Source organism: Anastrepha obliqua, chromosome 2 (genome assembly GCF_027943255.1).
Source record: "Anastrepha obliqua isolate idAnaObli1 chromosome 2, idAnaObli1_1.0, whole genome shotgun sequence".
NCBI lineage: Eukaryota > Metazoa > Arthropoda > Insecta > Diptera > Tephritidae > Anastrepha > Anastrepha obliqua.
Window position 1 is genome coordinate 128,246,998 of NC_072893.1, and position 27,224 is coordinate 128,274,221.

The 27,224-nt window shown below is 34.9% G+C and overlaps 1 protein-coding gene across 4 annotated transcripts; it reads right to left on the bottom strand.

The window, feature by feature from the left end:
* Window positions 1-909: 909 nt before the first annotated feature.
* On the bottom strand, window positions 910-24,867 carry LOC129237038 (vinculin). Of its 4 annotated transcripts, none has more exons than XM_054871418.1 (7): window positions 24,765-24,867; window positions 16,123-16,358; window positions 2,119-4,188; window positions 1,920-2,037; window positions 1,719-1,849; window positions 1,238-1,636; window positions 910-1,161 (listed from the first exon to the last, which is right to left on the bottom strand). In XM_054871418.1, the coding sequence occupies exons 2-7, from the start codon at window positions 16,177-16,179 to the stop codon at window positions 1,054-1,056; spliced, it is 2,883 nt and encodes a 960-aa protein (XP_054727393.1). In that variant the 5' UTR covers window positions 16,180-16,358; window positions 24,765-24,867; the 3' UTR covers window positions 910-1,053. The 4 variants fall into 4 exon arrangements, with proteins under 4 accessions (XP_054727393.1, XP_054727394.1, XP_054727395.1 ...); XM_054871419.1 differs by lacking the exon at window positions 24,765-24,867 and adding an exon at window positions 24,663-24,697; XM_054871420.1 differs by lacking the exon at window positions 24,765-24,867 and adding an exon at window positions 24,571-24,663.
* Window positions 24,868-27,224: the final 2,357 nt, after the last annotated feature.

Genomic DNA, 27,224 nt, shown 5'->3' on the forward strand with positions numbered 1-27,224 from the left:
GGAACAACATCAAGACGCACACCACAAATAGGAGGAGGAGCTCGGCTAAACACTCAAAAAGGGTGTACGCGCCAATTAAAAAACAAAAAAAAAGCCACACTACTTTTTTGTGCTCTCCATTTCCTACTGGCCAATGGTTTTTACGCGAAAACCAAGTGTGGAAAACAAATATTTGGCTGTCGAATATTTTGTGGTTATTACGGCATAAAAATTGTGGAATATTGTGTTTTGACGCGGTGCATATTTTTGCGTGTACACATCCATACATCTATAGTATATGATTGTGTGTGTTCGATGCATTTGAAATGTATGCGATGCATGCATCGAACTGTGAAAATTGACACAGCAAAATACAATCAGAAATTAACAAATAAATTGAAGTATGCGGCTAAATATTTGAAAGTCAAAGCAAATAAATGAATTTTTCCGGTGTTAGCAATTGAAAATTGAATTTTGGGGTCGGATTAAACAGTTCGTATTAAACATAAAATTCTTGGAAGATAATTATTGCATACCTTGAGGCACTCCGCACTTATTGAAACCTTATATAGTATATACATAAGCTGCGAAAAAGTGTTTCATTACCAGTCGATAAACGCTAGACGGTAAACGAATTAATAAACTAGAAAAGTAGTCTTATAATTGTTTTTAGATTTTCATATTCATTTATATTCAACTATTGTACTTATGCCCTTTAATAAATCATCGACTAAAACATTATTTACGTTTTTTTATACAAAAACCATTATTTAACATTTTTATTCCTTTTTTATTTATTTTCTGTTTTTAAATTTAATTTAGTAAAAATTTTTGCTTCATTACATACTTGAAGACTCAATAATTTCCAGTAAATCGGTTAGCACACTAAAAGCGTAGAAAACAAGTAGCAATTTTGGTAAATCGTTGTAATTTTGTAAATTAAAAAATTAGGTTATATTTTTAAAATAACATTTTTTTATACTAGTACATCTCAAAAGTGGTGGCATTTTATCAATGTTAATAAATGTTTGGGCACTTAAAGGCATAGACATCCACTGGGCGGCCACTGACCGCCTAGTATTGGTACCACGGCTGACGACGCACCCATTGCAGACGATTGCTGGTTTGATCCGAACGGATTTTGATGCTGGCGCCCTCCGCCGCGCGCACTGTTTCTTTGACCTGCGAAAAAAAATCACCAATCAAAGTTAAATATATGGAGTAAGGGAAATGAGAGCACGCTTTTGGCTTCACTTACACTCTGCATCAGATTCTGTGCGTTGCCCACCAACATCTCTGTCGCCTCGCGATCCTCATCCGAGCCTTGCGCACCCAACATAGTCGCCTTGACTGTCGACAAAATCTTCAGCTGCGTACCAATGGTAGGTATACGCTCGCACACCTGCAGCAAATTGGTACGTATGCGTCGATCTGTGCACTGACGTGCGAGTTCTTTCGCCAGACGTGTCACGTCCTCGGACGCTTCGGCGATCTTTTTGGCGGTGGCAATCAATTCACGTTTGCTGCCCCGCGAATCAGATAGTACCAGCTCGCTGAGACGTGCCATAAGTATGGCCATACGTTTGGCGGCAGCAATGATTTCATTGTCCTTCGACGACCATTGGCGTACTTCTTGATGAAGGCCGCGCGCGGCAATCTACATGACGGGAAAAAAATAGCGGAAGAGGTTAGGTTCTGTGTCATTAATTGCTTGTTCAGTGGCAATGCGCAGTACTCACCAAAATTGGTTGGTTGGCATGTGGCATTGTGCGGAATACGCCCTCGTCCTCGTCATCGGTCTCTGGCGGTGGTGGGCGCGCGGGCACTAGGCCTTCGCGTGGCAATGGAGGACGTGGTGGGGCGCGCTCGGCTGTGGGGAACAAACATTTTAAAATAAAAATTATTAATGTTGTAAACTTTGGTTAGACGTCTATACGCACCATTTTGATTGGAGATATGTAGTGCGCTGAGTTCCGGTATCGGTGGTGGCAGTGAGGTGGGCAGTGGTGGTGGCGATGGCGCAATGGCAGTGCGCACTTCGCGCACATCACCCAGTAGCTGCAAAGCAGTTGATAAGAATTACCATTACACATACATAAATATTGAAATCAACCCCCGTTTGTGCGCTCCCTCACTTACCCGTTGGAATGATGACTTCCACGCCTGCGCTGCGGCTGGATCATTGATGTTTGTCGCCACGCGCTTCGCATCGCCCACCATCGCGGGCAGCGAGCTCTCTAGTCTGTTTGCAGCCGCATTCAGCTTTTGCGTGAATACTGGATCTTCCGAGTTGTCCGCTTCCTGCTTAGCCACAAGCAGCACGCGATTGATCAAGCGCGCTATATTCGATGTATTGTCCACCATTTTCTGCGGCTGCTTAGCTATAATTGCATCCTCACACAACTTCGCATACATTTGCATGTGTTCTTCGGAGGTTTTGATAAACTCGCTCGGATCAGTGGCTTGATCGCAGAGTGTACGCATGCGCAGTACAGTGTCGGCGTATTGTTGTTTCAAGTTTTGTAAATGCTCGTCAGCTGCCTTGCTGGCGGGATAGTTCATGCGTATGCGGCCGGCGTTGACGAGTTGCGGCGTCATTGAGTCCACTTGCGACGCCGAGGAGAGTAGAATTTCGGCAATCTTTTTGTTGCCGCAAGCGCCCCCCGCGGCCACCATGCGCGACGTCTTTGAGGCGCGATCGCTGAAAGCTTGTAAATTGTTCGATTTCTGGTTGAAGTTTTGTTCACGGCCCGGTGTACCCTCGGGCAGCATAACCGCCTCAGTGAACTGCTTCAGTGGCGTGCTGACGTCCATGAAGTCCTGCACGATGCGATTGACCAATGCATTCTGTACGGCAGCCTTCAGCTCGTGCAGTTTGTGTGTCAACTGCTTTGCAGCCTCCTTAGCGGCAGGTGTATTGCCCGCCGCCTGGCGCTTGAGGCGCTCCACCTCATCACAGAGTTGCATGATTTCCGCCTTTTGATGACCCGGGCAACCTTCGGCGACTTTGCGTCCCTCCTCAACGATTAAATTGATAGCACGTTCACCCAAGCCACCATCGTTGATCTCTGGATGCTGCAGCCATTTAACGGCCTGCTCCAGGCGGCCTTGTATTGTGTGCGCGGTTTGTTGCAAACCCGCCTTGTCAACACCTACGACCGCGTTGCGTACCAGCGATTGCAAATCGCCGAGCTTGCCGCGTATTGCGCGCGCCAATGACTCGGCCTGTGGTGAGGTGCCTTTGCCATCCTGACGCAGTTCGCACAAACTGTTCGTCATAGCGGCGATCTCGTCAGCCATGCGTCTGATGGGATACGCGTCTTGCGGCAAACACCGCTCTGAGATTTCATTCGCATTGTCGATTATCTGGCGCAGTGCCTTTTCGCCAACGCCCCCCTTCAGTGCGTACGGATTCGATAGCCAATCGTTGGCCAGCTCAGACTTGTTATTGATGGCATTGCTGAGTTTCTTCAGCACCGTCAGATTATCCAATTCGCTGGTATCCTCGTCATAGGTTGTCAACTGTAGAACGCGTATAATTTCCTGTATTTCATCGCTCATGCGCGATGCCAAGTAGTTGCGATTCTCGGCTGCCTCTTCCGCACCCTTTCCCTGTTGCTCGACAATGTGTATGTAAACTTTCATGCTGCAAATGAGTATAGGAGCCAATATTTTGACTTGCTCCAAGCAGCGCACCAAAATCTCGCTATGCACCTGATGTGTCAGCTCCTTTTCACGTGCGCCCACTTCACGTGACACCTTGCTTAGGCATGGTGAGAGGTCCTTGAGGAATTGCACCAAATCTTCCATGGTATTTATCACTTCGGCAATAGCCAAATAATCGAGCACCCTTTTACACTCCTGTATAATCTTGCGTACCTCAGACTCGTCGAAGCAGAGCAGCAGCGAGGAGGTGCCTTGCAGTATACCGCGACTTCCTTCAATCAGTTTTTTACGCGCAGGTCCCGAATAGGGATCGGCTCGTAACATATCGGAAGCCTCCTCCAGCAACTGCGAGGCAGTCTCGACGCGCTGCAACGATGCGGGCATCTCCTGCTTCAGGATCTTATCGTCCGAACTGTTAATGGTCTCGCGACCGACCTTAACGAGATTGGCCACAGCTGCCGATACAACTTGTACCGGACGGCTGAGATCGGGCATAGCATTGCCATCTTCGGCTTCTTCGTGGAGGATGACGAGGCGGGAGACCTGAGTGGTGGGGAAGAGAGTAAAAAAAAAAGAAAATACAAGTCAAGCTGTGCGAAAAGTAGTCATTAAAAACATAAGCTAGGAAATTTAAATATATATATAAAAATAATTTATTTAAAAACAGTTCTTGCCTCTTCTTGCGCAACTTGGAGTTCACATTAATTAATATTTGGTGCTTTTGAATTATTAATTTGTATACTTTTACTTTTAATTTTGACTACTTGCTTTTCACTTCACGAAATTTGCGCAAAAATTATAAATTTTGCAATTTTTCAGTGAAGGCATTTGAAGGTTCCCCACATGACCACCTTTATACCAGTATAAACCCATTTAAACCTACTCAACTAACACGTCCCTTCTTATCGTCCGAGATAATTCCTTTAATTCCTGAGATAGTTCCGAATTAAGTCGTTGATCCCGGTTAACGCCACCGTCTGTCCAGCCTATTACATTCAATACATTCAATCAGAAGGTGAACAAACAAATAAAGCTACAACAATATCACTTTGACATTGAAATCACCAAATCGCAAGAAAACAAAAACAAATCTGCTGCTCTAGTAATAACAGCCTTGGCAATAATTTTCGTTCTGCACTGACACAAATCAGCACGAACAGTCAACAGCCTACAGGTTGTTATACTTACGTAAGAAAAGTATAAAATATATGAAAAATCTGGCGCATTGCCGAATGAGTAAATCTTATCTATGACAGATCACTCAAGGAGGAAAAGTCTGGCAAATAAAACAGTTGTTTTTTTAAGTAAATTTATATGTTTTACAATGCGATACATGAATGTATACCTAGGAACAGAAACAAAAGTATATATATTCTACATTTATATATTATACAAGAATATGTATGTAGTTATATGGGCTGACAACTGACGCGAAATGAAGTGGGTGTTCATGAAAAGTATCCGTCCAATTTATGAACAAAAAAAATCGCTCATACTCGCATTAGTCAATGGTTCGAAAGGCCCCAAGAAAAGCTGAATAGTAAAATTGTGAAAATTAATAAAAACAACTGATTGACGAAAAAAATATCAAATTTAAAAAATACAGAAACCAAGTAATTTATGAAACTCATTAAATTGTAAAAATAGTAAAATAAATAAAAAGGCCAGCAAGAATTACAAAGTTTGACGAGGCAGTGTTTACTTACATACATATCTACTTATTTGTTTTTTACTTCATATCCATTATTTCGTATCATTTGATAAATGTATGTATATTTAATATTAATTAAATTTTAAAATTGAATTTATTGTTTTTAAATCAAATTAACTATGCTTTGAGCTCGCAAATATTATTTTTGGCGTTGACATAATTTCTGTTTTATTAAAATTTATTGAAGTTCGTGTGTGTATATACATATGTACATGCATATATATACAGTGAGTCACAGTCAAAGTGAGCCACCAGTTCCTAGAAGATATATGTTTAAATAACTTTTGTAATTACTTCCACACATCCTTTTTTCTCAACTTCATAAAGTGAGTGTGCTTGCTGCCGAAGTAAGAGTAATAACGAACAACTTAAACGATTGACCAAATTTACGACACTCAAAGTGAGCCATCTAATATTGTTTCTGTTAAAATAGCGGGATATCTAATTTTGGATATTCATTTTTGCTTGCATCTTATTCTCAGTGCTTTAGTTGCTTATTATCAAGCGGGTAATAAAGATGGGTCGACAAACAAGTGTTGAAATAAGGCAGCTAATAATTGATCTTTACAAAAAAGGAAAATCCCAAAGAAATAATGCGGAATATGTAAATACAAGTCGAGGAACTGTCCAGCACATCATACATTGCTTTTCTAGAGGAGGAACCGTAGCAAACAAGCAGCAGAAGAGCAAAAAAAAGCGTTTTGCAGATAGGGCGTTTAATGTCCGGGAAATAAAGAAAAATCCTCACCTTAGTGCTCCGAAATTGACGAAGGCGGTTGAGGAGCAATTAAATATCTAGGTTAATCCCGAAACTGTACGAAGAGTTCTAAGAAAGCATGATTATAATGGTCGAACGACCAGAAACAAACCATTTATTAACAAAAAAAAAATCGAAAAAAAGGTTGGAGTTTGCACGGAAATATGTTCATAAGAATATGAGTTTTTGGCAAAAGGTTCATAACGGTGTAATGCGTTGTAGAGACTATAATAATGTTTTTTTAGGTTCTATTTACAGACGAAAGTAAATTTAACTTATTTGGCTCTGACGGTAAGAGGATGGTATGGCGTCAAAAAAACTCTGAGTTTCAGCAGAAAAACCTCACTCCCAGTATGAAGCATGGCGGAGGCTTCGTCATGGTTTTGGGGCTGCATGGCAGGTGGTAGAACTGGAAATCTTCAACATATTCCACACATAATGGATAAATACGTTTATATAGACATTTTAAAGCAAAATCTTAAGCCAAGTGTCGAAAAACTAGGGATCGAAGGCGACTTTTATTTTTACCAGGACAATGATCCCAAACACAAATCGTTTGTTGCGCGGGAATATCTATTATATAATTGCCCCCACGTATTGGAAGTACCATCGCAGTCTCCAGATATAAATATTATTGAAAACTTATGGTTCCGTCTTGACCAAAACCTACGGAAACATAGCATTTCGTCGAAACAAAACCTTTTAGATGCCTTACAAGACGAGTAGCGTACAATTCCTTCCACATATACCTGGAATTTATTAGAATCAATGCCCAGACGTCTACAAGCCGTTATTTCCGCCAATGGTGGCGGATTAAGTATTAATTTGTTATTTAAGTTTATTTGAGTTAAGGTGGCTCACTTTCACTGTGAGATAAATTTGTGGATTATTTTAGTTTTTGTTCATTTTTTGTAATAAACAAAGTCCTTCATGTACGCGATGGGTTTTTGAAGCTTAATATTCAAACAATAAAAACACATAAAAATGTTTGCCAATCTGTACTTTTTTAAACAATTTTCCAGTAAATCGGATAATTAGGTAGTGTGGCTTACTTTGACTGTGACTCACTGTATGTATGTATATATAATATATATAAATAAATATACCTATATATATATATTTTTTTTTTTATACATACATACATACATACCTATATATTTAATATATTCATTCGCATGCATATAAATATTTGCGGAGTAGGTTGAGGTACTTCGTGAGATTTTATGTAAACTTTTCAATTAAAAATTGAAAATGTTAATATGTATGTAAGTTACTTACAAGGTTGATATGCAGAGTACTTAACTGATTGTTGAGCATGTGTTTCAAATTGATTTATTAAAAACACGTACTTGCCACAAAGGTGTGTAGCGAAATTGTGTTGATTCAAGGGTGGAAAATGCAGGAGTGTACAAATACTTTCATGATTGAAAATGAATAAAAAATTTGTACTAAAAAGTACAATGCCGTGCAAAAATAGGCAAACCCACGTCGAAAGTAAAGGGTGATCAATTTAGAAATGTCGGAGGTCGAGATTTTTCACATAGTATTGGAATCGTTGGATAATAGTCATGCAAGATTCGCTTGAGCATCCCCATAGCTGAATGCCATACGTCCAGACCGGTTTAAGAATTTAATTATACGAGTATAGCAGTCGTTTGTTGTTCGTTAACAGAATAGAGTGTCTGCCAATAAGATAAAGATTTTTTGTTTTTAATTCCAGCTCTTCACGCTTTTTCTTGACATGCGCCTTCCAACGCATTTTAGCATCAAGGGTTATTCCAAGATGTTTTGCCTCGTTGACCTACGCTGTTTATGTAGACTGGCTTGTAAATTGTTTTTTTTTTTCAGGCCGAATACAATGTGCACTAATTTGGAATTATTTAGTTTGATACGCAATTTTTTTGCCCATGCTTCAATATGGTAGAATTCACCGCTGATTGCAATTTCGTCGTTGTTGTCTCGATTAATTCTCCAACTGCTAGGATAGCCGTGTCATCTGCAAAGGTTGCGGTAACGTGTTGCTCGTGAACCGGTAAGTCATGCGTATACAAAAGGTATAGGAGAGGGTCTAGGATGCTTCCTTGAGGTACCCCCACGTTTGCTTTTTGTAATAGGCGTTGTCAAGTCTGACACGAAAGTATCTGCCATAAAGGTAGGAAGAAAGGATTTCGCAATAATTCCTGGGCAAAATCAATTTTAATTTGTGGACTAAGCCCGTATGCCAAATTTTATCAAGGAACATCGCCCCGCAAACTTTATTTTCCTCTATCGCCCACTCTATGGTTCTAACAACCCTGTGAACTTAGTCGATTGTAGAGTGATTTTTTCGAAATCCAAATTGGTGCGTTGCAATAACTCTGTTGTTTTCTATAATCGGTAATATTCGAGTCAGTGATTGGGCAATTTTTATTATTTTTGTGTAGAACTATTCATGCCATTTATTTTTAAAGATAGTCCCTTTCAAATATTGACAGCAACTGCGCCATAATTCGGTCAACCGTAAACACCAATTTTGAATGACTCGTTGGAGGATTTCGGTCGGTATCTCGTAAATAACTTTAGTAATGTTGGCTTCCAATGCCTGAATCGAAGCTGGTTTGTCCACTAAGCATTTATAGACTCTACATACTCCCACAAATAAATGTCCTAAGGTGATATCACACGCTGTTGGTGGCTAATCCGTTGGTTCGAGACGAGAAATAAATTGCTCACTGAAACGACGACGCAGTAAACTCATTGTTTCACGGGATGTATGGCAAGTAGCGCCGTATTGGCATCAAAAAGTCGTCAAATGTCATCAAATGTCTGTTCTTAAATGGCTTTGGGTTGCTCCTCAGCCTAAATATGGGAATTTTGCTTATTGTTGCAGCCATTAAACCAAACGAGGGCCTTATCGCCAAACAACATAAGTTGGCCTGAGCGCGCAATGAACACTTTTCACAGAGCGTCGATTTTCGTAATGCAATTATTTTATTTTACATTTTTAAAATGTGTATTCATGCTTTCTACTTTATTATATTTTATTTTAACTTATTGTATCTAATTTTAGTTTTTTTTAACATTATCCAATTATATTAGATTTTTTATTTTATTTTATTATATTTTTTAATTTAATTCATGCTATTTTACTTTAATTTATTTTATCGAATTTTATTTTATTCTACATTATCCTATTTTGTTATATTTTTATTTTACTTGAGCTTAATCCATTCGGCTATTGCCGGAAATTACACATCCCGGATAAAATTTTCAAGGGATTGTGCTCTGGTGGAGCGTAGTCCAAGTTCTACGCCCATGCGATTACTATTGCTTAAATATTTAAAAATCTACGAACTATTGCACATGTGTCCAGTATGGTCGACTTCTGCATGTCTTCTAAGAGGTGTTGGCAGTCATACTTCTTCAAGTTTTTTATTAAATGCTTAGGCACTAATCCAGTGGACGATATAATTATTGGGATTATATTCACTTCCCTCGCTTTGTACATTCGTTTCAGTTCTATGGCCAAAGCTGCATACTTCGATACTTTGGTGGAGTATGTGCTTTGGATGTTGCGATTAAGGGGCACCGCTATATCGATTACTTCGATTGTTTTATTTATCTTGTCGAACAAAATAATGTCAGGTTTGTTGGCAGCTGCGGTTTGATCTGTGGAAATAAATCTGTCCCAGTACAGTTTAAAATTTGCATTTTCCAATATTGCCTTGGGTTGATATTTAAAATACAAGACTTCTGCTTGTAAGAGACCGTGTTTGATCGCAAGTTGTTGGTGGAGGATCTTTGCTATATTATTATGTCTCATGACATATTCACGGGGGGCAAGTACGCTAGATCCAGCAATTATATGGTCGATTGTTTCACCGTAAATGCCGCACCTTCGGCATCTATCTTCTATTGCCTCGCCATGTATCGACCTTCGGAAATTCCTTGTTGGGATAACTCGGTTTTGGATAGCGATTGCGAAACCTTCTGTTTCAGAAAATAGCTTTCCTCTTTTCAACCATAAATTGGATGATTGTGCGTCTATCCATTCCATGGGCACCGTGTATTGTTTTTGCCTTCCATGCTGCGATCATTTCTGCTGGGGATTTAACCCCCTCAGGTACTGGGAAATCCTGTTCCATCAGACTTAGCGGGGTAAAGCCATTATCTGCCATAGCGATAGCTCTAAATAGATGAGACTCGCTGCTTAGAAAATATGTACGTAGCTTTAAAGTTTGCGAGAAGTGTAGACGCGCTATATTAATGATTCCTCTCCCACCAACGTTTCGAGGAAGCGATATTCTTTCCACAGCGCTTTGAGGGTAATGGCTTTGGAAATTTGTAAAAGTGGTGCGTATCAGCGTTTCAATCCGAAGGATGTCTGTCTGAGACCATTTTATTACTCCAAACGAGTATGTCAAAAGGGGTATGGCCCAGGTATTGATTGCTTTGCATTTATTTCCACTGTTCAGACTAGTTTTTAATATAGCTTTCAGTCGTGCCTCAAATTTTTTAATGAGGTTTTGCTTTACTAGCGTGTGGTTGATTCCTTTAAGTTGCAGAAATCCTAAATATTTATAAGATTCACTGCTATGCAAGTTGTCTATAATAATATTTTGATCTACTGCGTAGTTTTCTTCGGTTTCATCAAGCTGACCTCTAATTAGATGTATTATTTTGCACTTATCTGTCCCAAATTGAATTCCTACGTCATCACTGAAAGCTTTAGTGACATCTATGAGCTCATGAAGCTTATGCTTTTTGTTTGCGTAAAGTTTCAAGTCATCAACAAATAGAAGATGGTTGAACGTATGCTCTCTTATTTCTGTTTTGAGTGTAAAGCCGTTTTGCTTATGTGTAAGAAGCCTGCTAAGCGGGTTGAGGCCAATGCAGAACCATAGGGGGCTTAAGGCATCCCCTTGGAATATACCAAGTTTGATTGAAATTAGTTTTGAAACAGTTCCATTTAAAACCAGTTTAGTATTCCACTTGCTCATTATGCGACCCAAGAGGGCAACAGTGGCAGCATCGACTTTGTAAATTCTTAATATTTCCAATAGGTAATCATGCGGCATTGAATCAGAGCTACTCCTGTGATTACAGTGTCTATAATAAGCTGATCTTTACAGCCCATTGTGCGCTTCCTGCAACCTTTCTGTTCTTCACATAAAATGCCGTTAATTTCACAATGTTCGTTTTTTTATTTTGCTTTATTTTATTTTATTTTATTTTATTTTATTTTATTTTATTTTATTTTATTTTATTTTATTTTAATATATTTTATTTTATTTTATTTTATTTTATTTTATTTTATTTTATTTTATTTTGTTTTATTTTATTTTATTTTATTTTATTTTATTTTATTTTATGCTATCTATTAAAAACATGCCTGCAATCTACTAAAAGCCTAACGTGTTTTGGCCAGCAGGGTAATGCGGGTAAATCCATTTAGATTCCACCTTCAGGCATTTACTTTTTATGAAATGCTTGCAGCAATAAAATTAGAATGGTTTTCAAAGGAAAAAGCCATCTACACCAAAAATTTCTTTAGAAATACTTAAATAATTGATCAAATTATGCTCGCAGCTATATACATATATATGTATGGTAAACTAATCGATTCATGAAGTTTCAGGATTTTAGGATTTTTGTCTTTTCATATTTTTATTTTATGTTTTTGTTTTCATTTACCCAACGCGCTACATTTAAGCAACCTTAAAAGGCAACAAACAGATTCTAAAGTGTTAAAGAACTCACAATAGTAATGGCTAAAAACCGGTTAATTAAAAAACGAATAGCTATAGTTGGTAAAAATCGCGGAAATCGCGATTATCGCGTTATATGGACGCCACCGTCATACAGACAGATCAGGTTTGAATGCTCTCCGCACCGATCTATCGATCTATCGATCTGCCGACCAAACGATCGACCTTTTTTGGCGGTCACAGTTATTTGACCTACGCGCATATTTTCCCACCTGAACTTACTATAAACGGCCACCGCTCAGGTGGGCGGGCATCATATGCGGCGTGAAAACGATAAAAATTAAATGAAGCGAAGTAAATGAATGCGACAGGTTTTTGTTTTGGTAGACATTTATGGGGAATATGAGTTGCCTTTTATGCTATTTTTATGCTTCTAACGCAAATTTACACTTACTTTCTTGCATATAACTTTTGTATTGTACAGTTTAGCGATCAATGGTTTGGAACTCATTGCGTAGGCGCCAGCTGTTGACATTTGAAAAGCCAAACAGTAGAGTAAGAAGAATATAAATAAGTAAAAATGTAATGGATTTAGATTTTTATGAAACAGATGTTTACTGTCAAACCGCAAAAGTCACTTTTTTGACATGTTGATGGGTTCTGAATATTTTTTGCTTTGAAAAGCGCTGCGCAGCCAAAAATAATAATCAGCATTGACAAGAACGGCAAAGCACAAAGCAACAAGTAGGGAAAAAGTAGTTACCCCAAATTGCGTATTACGCTACCGTTGGCTGCTGTATCAACTGGCACATCTGGTTTAAGTTTCACATTCGCTTGGGCATTGACCACCCGCAAATGGCTAAAATTTCTAAGCATTTTCTAGATATTCTTCTTTTACTACTCATTTATTGCTTAAAAATCGCTTTGCGCAAGCATATAAAAATAGCACAACAGACATGTCTGAAAGTATGTGCAGCTATCGAAATGTTCAACATGTATAAAGAATTATTATATTGTAAAGGGTTTTTCAATAAGGGCGGGTAGATGTTGAAATGGAATAAAATGGCGTTTGCTGTGTGGCACGTAGCGCCGTCCTGCTGGAACCACATGTCGCCTAGGTCCATATGGTTCAATATGGGCCATAAGAAATTGGAAGGGCCACCACGTCTACCGAAAAATGGGCGCAATGCGCGCAACGTTTGCGTTAATGAACACTCATTTTGATAATAAAGTTTTATCATTTGAACGTGCTGTTCAATCGTGTAACTTGCCATGATGATTTGGCATAAACAACTGAATAATAAAAAAAAGATTTGACAGATGTCACCAAAACAAAATGGCTGCCACAGGGCGTCAAAATCGACCCGCGCCAATTGAAAACCCCTTTATTATATTTGGCAATCGCTACAAGCTCTTCTGGTGATACTCTCTTGCGAATGCCGTTTGCCGAAAAATGTAAACAAAATGCCAGAGTGGTTACTGCCGCCACACAAGTGCCGCAAACAAGTGGGTCTCGTTCGAAAGAATTATATACATATATATGTATGTATGTACAAGAAGTGTTCAGGTACCGAGTTAGCAAGTCAGCTATATTTTTTTTAATTGTTTCAATTAGCTTTCAACGAAATATTCAACACTGAGATTCATTGGAAGTGTAAAAAATATTTTTATAACTTTTTTTAATATATCCCAATTAAAGTGGCAGTTGGATTGCTAAAAGCAAGTTTGCTTTACAAAAACAATAACAAAAGAAATAAACAAAGTAAAGAAAGTAAAACAGAATCTAGTAGCCCAGACAGCCGGTGACGTTAATCGGGATTAACGACCTAATTCGGAATTATCGCAGGAATTAAGTGCAACTAATGCGGATTGACAACTAGACTTAATTCTCACAATTTAAGCGGATTTGGGAAATTTTCGATGGCATCATTCCCGAAAAATGACAGTTAATATCTATTGTGAATGAAAAATAATGAATATTTTAAAGAGAAGAACAAAACACACTGAAAGCAGTCATTGCAGCATTAAAATTTTGGAAGACAATGATGAGCACAACAGGAGTAAGTAAATAAAGTTAAATCTTTTCCCGACAGCCATTTCTTTAAATTGGCGAACAAATAGTAGTCGGAGGGATCCGATTGAGGCTAGTCTGGATAATAGGTTCAAGTCTCTGTACATGAATATCAAATAATAGAAAAGGTTTTTACTAATAGCGGCAGCCCCTCCGCAGGTAATGACAAACCTCCAAGTGTATTTCTGCCACAAAAAAGCTTCTCATAAAAACCATTTGCCGTTCGGAATCGACTTAAAGCTGTAGGTCTCTCCGTTTGTGGAACACCTAACAGAAGTGTACGCTCCAATTTTTTATTATTTATTTTATTTTAAATTACTGACATAGCACATTTCCTGTATTTTGAAAAGGTGGACACATTTAATGCCTGATTTTACTCATTTTCAATATCAATCTATTGCATAGACACTTGCATATACAGGCTTTACTGAATCGATTTCTCTCTCGTTATTCTAAATATTTTAATATATACATATACGCAGGGTGGCACAAAATTAATCACCCTATCGGAGGATCCATAACAATCATATTTGACACTTGTGAATTAGACAGCTGCAGTACCAAAAAAGACAGCTTTATTATGAATCTCCATATATCTACCGTTATGCGCACAAAGTTATAATACCGTTGAAAAAAAGTGCGTTTGGGTATAAACAACCAACAACATAAATTACGCGCTTATTGTTGAAAATTTCATTCAATTAATCCAACTCAGTTGCCAGCTGGAAAATAATTTCCATGTGACCGACAAGGTAATCTAATATGTGTGAGTAAGATAAATAAAAATGTATGCCAGAGTGTGGCTATTATTTGTTTGGCAATTGCGATACAGTGTTTCCGATGACATTAAAAAGGAAATATACCAAAACATTTACAACAAAATAAAATAAATTTAAACACAACAAATTAATTCTTAAAGAGGGGTAAATAAATTGAAATGAATAAAAAGGAAAAAAGGATATTAGGAGATATTAATTAAAATAAAAATAATTGCAAATAAACAAGTGATAAATAAATAAAGAAGAGTGAAATAAAATAAATTTTAGTTAAATAAATAAAGAAAAGTGAAATAAAATAAAATTTAGATAAATAAATAAAAAAGAGGAAATAAAATAAATTTAGTCGCATTTTTTCAATTAACCACTACTTGTGTCACTACAACCCATAAATACATTTTGCTTCTCTCGAAAGCTTGTAAAGAAGATGGGCGCAAAGAATGTATGTATGCGTCGCCGTATGTAATTGGCTATGAATGTGCCCGAATGGGTGGATGAAGTACAGGTAGTTTTTAGCTGTATGGGAACTATAGACACCGATAACTATGGTTTGACAGCTGAGAATGGCAAACTGTGTTGACATTTCCGTTCAGTAAGGCTTGACAAGCCATCATGAATCGTTAAACGCCTTCAAATTGTGGAAATTTATTTATAAAAAAATAAATCTGTTCGCGAAGTTCATAGAGCACTGGTGGCATTATCGGTCCTTATTTCTTTCGAAATGAGGAAAGAGCTGCCGTTACGGTGAATGGTGAGCGTTATCGAGCCATAATGACTGCATTTTTGTTTCGAAAAATTAATCAGCTAAACATCGACGTCATTTGGTCCCAACAAGACGCGCCACTTGTATATTTATATATATTATATTTTTTTATAATACTTAATTCCATTTAATACCTGATAATATTTTATTTCATTTCATTATTTTTGTTTTATTTTTTTCCTTTTATTAATTTTTTTTTAATTTTATATTTTACTCTATACCAGATTATAGTAAAAAAAATATTCCAACAACATTTCTGTTTTGTATTACCCTTTTAAGTTCTCAAGCTCTTAGAAAAACGCCCGTTCCTATACAAAACTTTGCTTGAATGTGTTTCTTTTCTTAGTTTTAAAAGATTTGTTCAAACAAACTTTTCAATTCGCCTGACAATCATCTCCGTTCCCATGAAATAAAAGACTCTTTGCGCAACAGTGAACTCCAACTTGAAAAGTTGACTTAGTGTGAGCCAATCAACCATATGCACGCATTTCTGAGCTTTTCACCCAATTTTACTACAGGGTTTGATCATCCTATAGGTAGTAAACTGGCTGCTTCTAGAAAGTAGAAGCCCTATTGAGGTAAAAAGCATAAATAATATAATCGTTCTCGTATAACCAAACTTGAACTCAAAGTAGTTTAATGAAATAAAATGAAATAATCAATAAAGTAAATAATTAAATTATTTTTAAATAAATTTCTTTTTCTGACTTACCTGTTGAGCGACAGGATCTAAAATGCTCTCGATGGTTTTTGTATGAAAAACGGGCATTTTGTTTCAATTTAGTTTCACAACCCAACAATGAAACTCTGGGACTTATTTGATTTATTCAGCAACGATGATTGAAAATATATTTCCGAATTTCCGCTTATTTTTGTCACTCTTAAATCTTTGCACTTTAATATAATATATTTTTTTTTTATTGCTTTGCGTTATGAATATATTTTGCGCTAAATAAATAAAAGAACAAAAAATTGGAAAACAGAAAAAATAAGCTGATTTGTATTATATTTCTTTTTTTGTATTTGTTTGTTATATTTTTTCAATACCTTTTGCGCTAAATAAATAATAAAAAAATTAAAAAATTGGAAAACAGAAAAAAGTAGTTTGGCAATCTAGAGAATCCCTTAATTTGTATCATAGTTCCATTTTTGTATTTGATATTTTCGATTTTTTTGATTGCTCTTGTTTTCACTTCTGCAGAAAATTTTGTTGGATAAATTAGGTACGCGTTTTTCGCCCAATCATTAAAATTTTTGAATTGTTCATGCATTTTTTTGAGTTCTTTTTTTACTTTTGTTGCAAAAATGCTTTTTACTGTTATCGCTGCTGTTTTACAAGTTCAGCAGAAAATTATTTTTCTGCGTTTCTGGCCATTTCTGTTCGATTAAAATTATATTTTATCGTTTCAAGTATGTGATTTAAACTAAACATAAATTTCGGAGGTTTATTTAATAAAAAAATTTGAATTATTTTTCAGCACATTTCATTAATAATTTATAATCTATAGAATATTAGAATATTAGAACTACAAATTAAATGAAGATTTATTATTTAAATTTAAATATTATGTAATAAAAAAAAATTACATTATTTAATATAAATATTTAATTTGTGTTCCTAAATTATAGCTTTTTTATTTATTTCGTTTTGGTTATTTTTCACTGGCATGAACTAGTAATTTTTTCGTTCTCAGTTAGCGTTTATGATTCACTAAACCTACAAGTTTTCGTTTTTAGCTGGAAATTATATTATATTTTAGCGTGAAATCCTGTATATGCATTAACTAAGAAGATATTTATTATTAAAATTCTAGTTAGTTGTGTGAAATGTTTTTTACAAATTTCATAAAATTTTTTCATATGTATTTTTAAATGCCTTTATTTGTCATATTTTAAATTTGAATTTTTTGCTTTTCCATTTTTTGAATTTTTATTGACCCATACATTTCGTTTTTATGTCCGAATGCCAGTTTCATTAAATTTTTAATGCAGCTGTAACTCAAATGTAAATTTTTAAATTTATTTCATTTTTACACTTGTTTGCTTCTCGATTGTTTTCGCTTCTTTTCTTTCAATGAATTTCTGTCTTAATAAAATTGCTCTGTGGCTTCACTCCGTCATCTGCTTGTTTTTACATGCACTGCTACCTGTCTGCCTCCGCACAGCGGCCGGATCAATAATGTTATTCAAAAATTGTTGCCAAAGAATTTAATTATTACTTTTGGGTTTCTTTGCTTCATGAAATATTTCCGAATATTATGTCATGCAGTCGAACTTTTGCTGAGATGAAAAAACAAATCGTTCAACAAACGTAAGTGTGTGTGTGCGTAGAGGGTAAACAATTCTCAAATAAAATATATACATAATTCAATGAACCACTTTAATATGCATATATTGTTTAATTATATAATTTTTTATTCGGTTTTTAGATGTTCGCAACTTTCAATTTTATTTTTTTTGTAATTGTATTTAATTTTTTTTTTAATTTTATTTTATACTTATTTTTTTACTTTATGATCTTTTATTTTATTTACTATGCTTATGATTTAATTTATTTAAATTTTCCTTTTTTCAGTTTATTATACTTAATTTTTTTTAGTTATAGTTTTTTAATACTTAATTTTTTTAAATAGCATTTTCTTTTATTTAATTTAACTTTATTTTCCTTTATTTAATTTCATTTTATTCTTTATTTTATTTTTTATTTCATCCCTTATTTAATTTAATTTATTTTTTATTCCTTATTTTATTTTTTTTTTTTTCATCTCTTATATTATTTTATTTTCCTTTATTTTTAATTTTATTCCTTCGTTAAAGTCCGTTCACAATATTTGCCTATTTTCTTCGTGCACCTCACCACAACTACTCACTTCAGTTCGTTTTCCGTTCTGCCATAGCGTGATTGCTTTCACTGAATGCGTCGATGATTCAACTGAATCATCAGAATCAGACGGATTCACGATCCAAAACAGCACACACAACTACCTTTACAACAATACTCCCACCTATGTAACACCCGCCCTTTGACGTTCCCTCACAATGTATGCAGTCAGCCTTTGTTTTCAATTTTCTTTCCGACAACATTGTCGCTGTGCAGACACCCTCGCTGTGATTTTATAGAACCATGACGTGTCACGTGACGTCATTTTGAGTCGAAAATCCACAAAACGAAATGACTTTAACGCAGCGTAATAAGGCGCCACCACCCTCGCTTCAACAAAATGTATTTGATTCTATTAAGTGATTAGAGCGACGTTAAAAATAAAGCAACTTATAGAATTTAGGAGGCTCGCGAACACACGCACACACAGATGATGTACAAATGTGCTAAAATATTGTACATATACATATATCACAAATGTGTGTATGTATTTGTGTGCTTGTTTATCTTCTTGCACTGCATGAAATCGAAAGCGAAAGTAAAAATAGGCGCAGTTTTTGTTTAGACTACCAGCGGATATGTGTCGAAGCGCAACACCAATCTAGGCGCCAACCCAAGCAATATGTGGCAAAAGAAAGAAGTATTAGAAATATTGGTGAAAAAGTAAACTAATAAATGGAAAAAAAATGCTGCCAACAAGAGTGAAAATTTATTAGGAAACTGTTACGTGGCGATTGATTTTCTACTCACACGGTGGTGTGTTGCCCTTCTCCACTTCCTTTTATAACATATGCTAATAATATTGAATTGTTTTTAATTCCATCTACAACTTTATAATTTTGTATTTATGCAAGCTCGTAATTTTTGCGGTCACACCGCAATGTCTATCACTAATGATTGACATTTTTGCGGTAACTGATTGGGCATTTTTTTCTTTGAATAAATATGATATTTACATATGTACATATATGTAAATATGTACGTGCGTTTTCCGTTTAAGTACATCGAGATCCACAAATCAAAATATTGAATGGGGAAGCCATATTTGGAGGTGTGTTTGTATTAAAAGCAAATAATCGCAGAAAACACAAAACGCTAATTTATGGCATACAAATTTTGCGTATGAAGGCACAGTGCTGACAGTCTAATGCGAACAGTGGGCAGTTAAGCAAAACAGGGGCTATACAATCATAATAAAAAGAGTGAAATTATGTGTTGAACAATGAGTAACTATTAAAGGAAAGTTTTGAAATTATAGTCGGAAAATTTATTCTGAAAGTTAAGACTTCGCACTCTTGGTAGAGTATTCGTGACATATGTAGCGGATATAGAGCATCTACAACTAACTAAGCTTTGCTCGTTTATCCAAGCTATAGAATGGTTTAAAAACGAACTTATAGTGTCGGATAAGACCCAATTGTATCACAATCGATATACGAAAAGTCTAAGCGGGTCATTACAACAGCCACCTTAAGTACCTAAAATTTAATAGTTAAATTATTAAAAATTTAAAACTAAACATGCAAAGTCCAAAAATTACGAGTACGAGTTAAAAATCGAATATAAATGAAAAAAATTAAAATTTAAGCGTTTAAATTATAAAAACTACGATTAATAATTTAATAGTTATTAAATTTAAAAAATGTAAATTAAATTAAAATGTGAACATATTAAGTCCGAAAACTCCATTAAAAGTTAAAAATTTAAAAATGAAATATCAAATAATTAATTAAAAGGAAATTTAAAAAAATGTGAAGTCCACAAATTTTATATTTATATATTGATATTTTTATTTCAAAATTACGCTTAAAATTTTAAAACCTAATAATAAGATTGATAAAAATTAAATTCAAAAAATAATTAAATTAAAAAGTTAAATTAAAGCATTTAAAATATAAAACTGCGAATAAAATTTAATAATTAAACAATTAAAAATAATATAATATACAAATTATAAGCCTGAAAATGGCCTTTAAAAGTTAAAATTTTAAAAATGAGAGATTTAATAATTAATTTAAAGTAAATTAAAGTATTAATAATTCCTACACCAAAATTAAAATTAAACTAAAAAATTCAATAAAACTTAATTTTTGTTTTATTTGAACTAGTAAAGCCAAATATTACACTTCATTCACACATTTAATAACTAAATGAAAACAAATTTGAATTTAACAATTTTTTTGTTTAACATTTATTTATTTCCTGATTTTATACTCTTTTAGATAACATTTTTGATTTGACATTGATGACAAATTTAAGAAATTAGAGTCCATTCTTTAACTAAACTTTCACTTGTTTTATTCAAAAATTAAGATTAGGATTAATTACTTAAAATTTAGTAATTAACTCAATAAAGATTTAGGTCTAAAACTCAAAAAAATTTTGAAATTGCCAAATAAATTAATAAAAATTAAAATTTAATATTTTAAAGTTCAAAATTTGCGAATAAAAATTCCAAAATCTAATAATTAAGTTAATAAAAACTTACTTTTAAGAAACTAAACTAAAAAACAATTAAAAAATTACAAAAAAAAAACTAAAAATGTAATAAATAATCCATCATCCTATCGCGACGTTGCTTATCTCATCTACCACTTTTTCCAACCGGTGACGGATCACTGAACTAAACTGTACTTCCAATCTTTCAAAGAAGTTTTATCATCACCAAACTGACCTTTGAACTCCACAGTAAATGACTTTTACATGCATTATAACCCCTCTTTCGCCTCACTGTTACTTGAAAACACTCATCCCCGCTGGCATTGATAAACGTATAGGGGCGGCGCTGTCATTTGTTTACATTCTGTTTAGACAATATTTGTTTTTATTTTATGGCCTGTTTTGTTGGAAGCTTAATTTTGTGTTGTTGCCTATTTTTTATGCATACAAGTTTTTAATGTTTCCTTTATTTTTCGTTTAGTAATTGCGAATGGTAATGCTGAAAACACTTGGGCACTTTGCGAAACTGACAGATGACTAAGCTTCTTGGAAAAGCCGCGTTATTTTAGCGTTGGAAATAAACTCATACTCAGTCTATGTTAAAATAATGTCTGAGTATGTATGTATATGTTACATGCCTTGATACAATCACTGTGTATGCGTGTATTCGTGTGTGAGTATGTGTATTTATTTAGTTACTTGTTGTAAGTAAATGTAATAATTATGTTACATTAAAGTCCTACTGTACCTTATCTGTGTACTTTGTGAGAAAAAAGTATAAGATAAAAGTGATAGTAAACATTGAAATATACCGTTGGCTTTGTTTCCCAGCGGTAGAGGAAATATGTATGTGTATGTAAGCATGAGATATTTTTGATAAATAGGCAAGCACGACATAATAAGTTTTTTATGCAAATGTACAAACCCGGGTTTTAATAATATTCGCAATGTGAAATAATTTTTTGTTTTCAATCTGCTGTTCATTTATGTTTATAAATGTCGTCATAATGCAGCGAGTTCGCTTACTGTGTCTATATTGATTTTAGAAATGTTAAAGTCGCTAAATGTTATAAAAGGGTATTAATAGAATTCTCACAATGTTCGCAGCTCAATTCTCCAAAGTCGCAAGTGAGCGAAATATATCAATCAAAAGTTCAATACGCAAGCGGATGTCATCTAAATTTTAACAATAATCTTGTGAATTCTTTTAATCAAAACTATGCCTACGCTTCTTCTACCCTACTCACGCTCCGCTCTGTACTGCAATAAACTACACCCGTTATAATTACACCCCCAATTCTATTTTTCGCAATGAATCGCCACCCTGCTTTGTAAGTGGGTCACTAATAAACTAAAACGGAGGCATCCATTTGTATCCTACAACAAAGAGCTGAAGGAAGTTTATTGCAAACCAGCATATAGATTTTTAAGACTATCTTATGTTAATATTGCCCTCGGAGATCACCTAGCACACACCGACGTGACTGAACTGAAGCTCTCATGGGACATATGGGATGACCTTACAAATATTCCCCGACGAAGAGTATACAGAAGATGGCGAAATCCGCGAGCCGCTAACCTGCTCTCAGTGGGTTCGACAGAATCAGCTGGTTTGCTGACGTAATAATTGAATAATTTTATTGTTGTATTGTTTCTCATTTTTATTGCTATTCACATGCGAATTTTCAATACTAGTGGTCCAAGTCGCTATTGAGGGTTTCTTCTTCTTGGCAAGTTTCTGCATGCAGTTGTCATTCCTTGAACTTATTAGTATTGTATTTATTGTTTTTTATGTAACTGTAATTTTGTTGTGCGGCCGCCGTAACCGAATGGGTTGGTGCGTGATTACCATTCGGAATTCACAGAGAGAACGTTGGTTCGAATCTCGGTGAAACACCAAAATTAAGAAAAACATTTTTACAATAGCGGTCGCCTCTCGGCAGGCAATGGCAAACCTCCGAGTGTATTTGTGCCATGAAAAAGCTCCTCATTAAAATATCTGCCGTTCAGAGTCGGCTTGAAACTGTAGGTCCCTCCATTTGTGGAACAACATCAAGACGCACACCACAAATAGGAGGAGGAGCTCGGCCAAACACCCAAAAAGGGTGTACGCGCCAATTATATATATATATAATTTTGTTGTTTTTTCATCAGCAAATGTACATATATTTATTTTATTTATTTATTTAGTCTAACACAACAAACATAGGATATATTTCAGTGTTCGATACGAATATACCTAATATAATTTTTTTAGAACTTTTTGGCCTTTAACTTCGGCTTCTAAAAAAGCATGTACCCTTTAAGTGCACATGAATGCAAATTTATTAGAATTCTTTCATACATATTTTCATATCTGTAGATATGTAGGACCAATGCGCTAGCCTCAAGTGCCCATCCGTATATTTGTTGGGATTCAAAGTAGAGTAAAATTACTTATTATTTGTATTTATGTATGTAAAATGCACAAGTTTTGGCTCTGTTCAGTTGCCCACATCTGCATGTAACAGTATGTAGATTTCTTCTCCTCTACAATCTTGCATTGTTATTAAAAGTCAACTTACAACTTTCACATAACTGAAACTTACAGCAGCTTTAAAAACACTCCAACCACTTAACATCCAATCACTTTACGTTGGTCGATGATCTTCCTACGTCGCGGCCCCAAAACCTTAACGTGATCTGCATACCATAATTTTAAAAGTAATTGGCACATACATACTTATATATTATATATTTAGTGCACCTTCCGCCCCTCTTTGCTCACTACTGCTCACAGTCCACGATTGGCGCAAACAAAAGCAGCAGACGAAAAATAAAACATCTCAAATATAAAGAAATTGCATGAAAAAATGGGGAAAAAGTGAGAGAAAGAGTGCGCTAAAAGATTAAAAAACATTAAAGAGATAAGCGAGAGCGAGTGCGAGTGCGAGAACGTGAGAGTAGTAGTGCTACTGTGAGCGCAGAACACATGCTGAGTTCTATAAAGCAAGCTATTGTATAGTTATATGCGGGCGATAAAAAGGTGTAATGGGCACATTTTTAGTATTCAATTTATTTCGTTTTTTTGTTTGTTTTGAATTTTTGGTTATTTCATTAGCGCACTGTGACTCATTTGCTTGCTTGACTCAGTGCAAGTAGTAAAGTTAGATTTTTGCTGCTCAAGTGATGATGGAATGGCTGCAAGTGAAAAGTTCACAGGCTAAATGAAGGCGGGAGGCGGCTTGCTTAACAGTGACTAACTAGCGGTAGGGAGCACAATTTGACATGATCGAATTCTAATGCACACACACACGTACACACAACACATGATCGCAGTCACACATGTACACTTAGGTGTGCATAGGTAGAGATTATTTTTATATGGAAATTTTTGGTGGTATAGACACAAGATTTCTGAATTTTCACTTTCGGTAGCTGGTAGTCGGTAGGTTTACGCTTAGGGGACGCTATTTTTAGAATAATGCTTTGAAGCATATTTGGATTGGTTGTTTAATGCATATTTTATAAGATCTTTTATGTGTTTTCTTAATATTTTTATTTTGGGCTTATGTGCTTACACGTCAGTTGTAATTTTTAGTTAAATGTTATGATTTCTTTTATTCAATTTATAATGTAATTTTGTTTTTGTAGTTTATCATTTTCATTTGTATGTATCTTGTATGTATGTATGCCTTCTGCTTAACTAGCACAGCAAGAATTTAAACACGTTCACATTCGCTTAGGAGCAATAACGGCAAAACTTTTGTAACGTTTTATTTAATTAAACTTAATTGATTTCTTTTTTATTTTGTTCAGATTTCGTTTCCTTTTATTTCACATTGCTTTTTTTTCTTCTACCCCGCTCTAACGCTTAATAAATTCTGCTTGCTTCATTAACCACAGTCCGCGCAAAATCTCGTCACTTGCGCACAACACAAATATACACTTACTCGCCCAAGCGCTCCAGTCAAACTAACTACTCGGCGTGCACATTTCATTTCATTTCAATACAATTCAATTTCAATATATTTGCTTTTTTCGTTATTCTTTACCTTTTCTCGCTGTATTCTCCCCCTATCGGTTTGCCGGCTTTTGGGTCACAGCGGTTAGTTGGTGGGTGTACGGCGGATGGCTGACTGACTAGCAAGCAATAAGCCAATTGAATAAAATGTCTTTAAGCTAACTCTCTGCTGTTTATGTTTGTCGGAGTCGATAAGTGAGCGCGCGCAAAAGAGTGTAGCCGCTCGAATTTTCCACCTTCTTGCCTTTTGTTGATGCTTGTGCCTCTATTTTTTTTTTTTTTTTTGTATTAATTTAATTTTCTTATTCATAAGCAACTGTTGCGTGCGTTGATCTTTAATTGAAAGAGAGCATAAAGTAATGAGAGACCAACTACTTATTCCCCACTCAATAATTGATAGCTTTTAATACTGCAGATGACCAGTGTATAGGTACATACACGTGTGTAAATGTATATTTACAGTACTTTTACGTATTTATGTGACTTGGATTGTACTGTTGCAGTTTTATGCATACAAACATATGGGTTTTAAGGTAATATGATAAAAAATCAAACCAAAAGCTATACGAGGGAATATTTTTTTATCAAACATTGTAAGATACAATTAGCATTTACAAGTACAATCGCACCTATAAAAAAAACCATTGGTAAATTTATTTCATCATTTCATTAAACTAATATAGGAAATCGGTAAATGGTTTAAGAGTTGTTATCAATTCATAAAATGCTGGAAAATACCAAAATTTTGGTCGAAAAAAATGAAAGCGCAACCTGATGAAATATGCCCAAATTGTGATTTGACTTCGGGCAAATCAACTAAGTATCGATCCTCAAAAGTATTAGACGCTTTACTAATATATATATATAATATAAATGTATATATATAGCTCATATGATCATCTGGGTCTTGCTCTATGAGATCAAAACTACTGAGGATCATTTTGCCTTAGCACATATGGCGGATTCGACTAATTAATGGACGTACGTTCATATACGCAATGGAAGGCAGTGTCCTTCCAATCACATGTCATATGAAGCGGACAGGATAATATAGTCGTGGTACTCGTATAGGGAAGTAATCGTCATAATTAACAGGAGTACTTTGGTAGATTTAAGAATTTTAAATTACAAATATCTCTTAACCAAAAATAAAAAACTGTTTTTAACATATTCAAACAGAATCATCAAACAATATTCCACTAACATCCTTTCGCAATATGTGGGAAAAATCTCTAATGCCGTATTAGTCACCAATATCTTTAGCTCAAAGCTTAACACCAGAGTCCTTTCAATATAAAATATCAAATAAAGCGGGGGACGAGAAAGTAGTAAAGTAAAAAAAAAAAATTAAATTAGAAACATTAAGGAGTTCCTAAAAGACAGCAATGTTAAGCAAATAAGGGTGGGAATTTCAAGATTTTTACTCAAATAATGATGACAGAAATATTAGGTTCATAAGTTCGGTATCAAAGTGGGTATTTAACGTTGGGAAAAAGTCTTATAGACATCTTAAAAGGCTAGAAAGATACGACTGGTGTGCGTCAATTGTTATTTCTGGTCACCTACGCACCAAAATTCATCAAAAGCCGTAACACCAAGTGATAATAATGCTTATTAGCTAAGATTTTCTGATTTCTATATTCTATTATAATCTATTTTACTCAGTTTATTCATATAAATTTAGTCTATGAAGTACAAGTTTCTCACAGATTATAGGCATATAAAAGGTTTATTACTAAAAGCACTATATATTAATAAAAAAACTTAGGAAAGAAAGAGCTGAAAAATAAGAGTTCAAAATTTTAGCAAGTTCATATTTCGCTGAAGAAAAATCAATTGACCTATAGCCCGAAATCTTATATAACTTATTTAGCAACCTTACTTCTAGTTGAAACTAAATTCTTTATTTAGAACTGTTTGCTTTAGTTGAATTGTTTTAGTTGTTCCATATGTGCACATCCGTTAACTGGCGCATTTAAAGCATAACCCTAAAAGCATGCTATTTATTGCTGCTGCTGCGGATGCTGTAGAGGGCTGGTAGGCAACTGTGCGGTTTACTTCATATATAGCCACATGTGAAAAAGTGTATGTATGCATAACACGCAAAACGGAACAGCTTTTCATTCACACAACTTTGCCTTTGCTTATTTTTTCCTTCCTTTTTGGTGAATCATTCTTTGAATTTTTATTTAACTTCGTGCATATTGGTTTTTTTTTTTGGTTTTTGATGTGCGAGAAGATAGCAGTAGAACATATGCTAAATATATAAGTATACATAACTGCTATTTTAATAAAAGTGGCATACTTGCCAATATGAGGTTAAGTGAATGAAGGAAAACGAGAAACTAATTAGATCAAACTTATATGAAATTTACAGAGGAATAAGTTATTTTCTAAAGTATTCAGGCTGGGTGTTTTCCTATATTATATTAAATAATATATTTAAGTATGTGAAACTTAAAGCATAAATCTCAATATCAAGACGCACACT

Bases quoted from the DNA above. Each gene is read 5' to 3' on its own strand.
- LOC129237038 (XM_054871418.1), bottom strand. From the start codon at position 16,179: ATGCCCGTTTTTCATACAAAAACCATCGAGAGCATTTTAGATCCTGTC. The intron at 1,850-1,919 runs GTGCGTATAGAC...TGTTCCCCACAG, and splicing joins ACATATCTCCAATCAAAATG to CCGAGCGCGCCCCACCACGT. The intron at 1,162-1,237 runs GTAAGTGAAGCC...TTTTTTTCGCAG, and splicing joins CACAGAATCTGATGCAGAGT to GTCAAAGAAACAGTGCGCGC.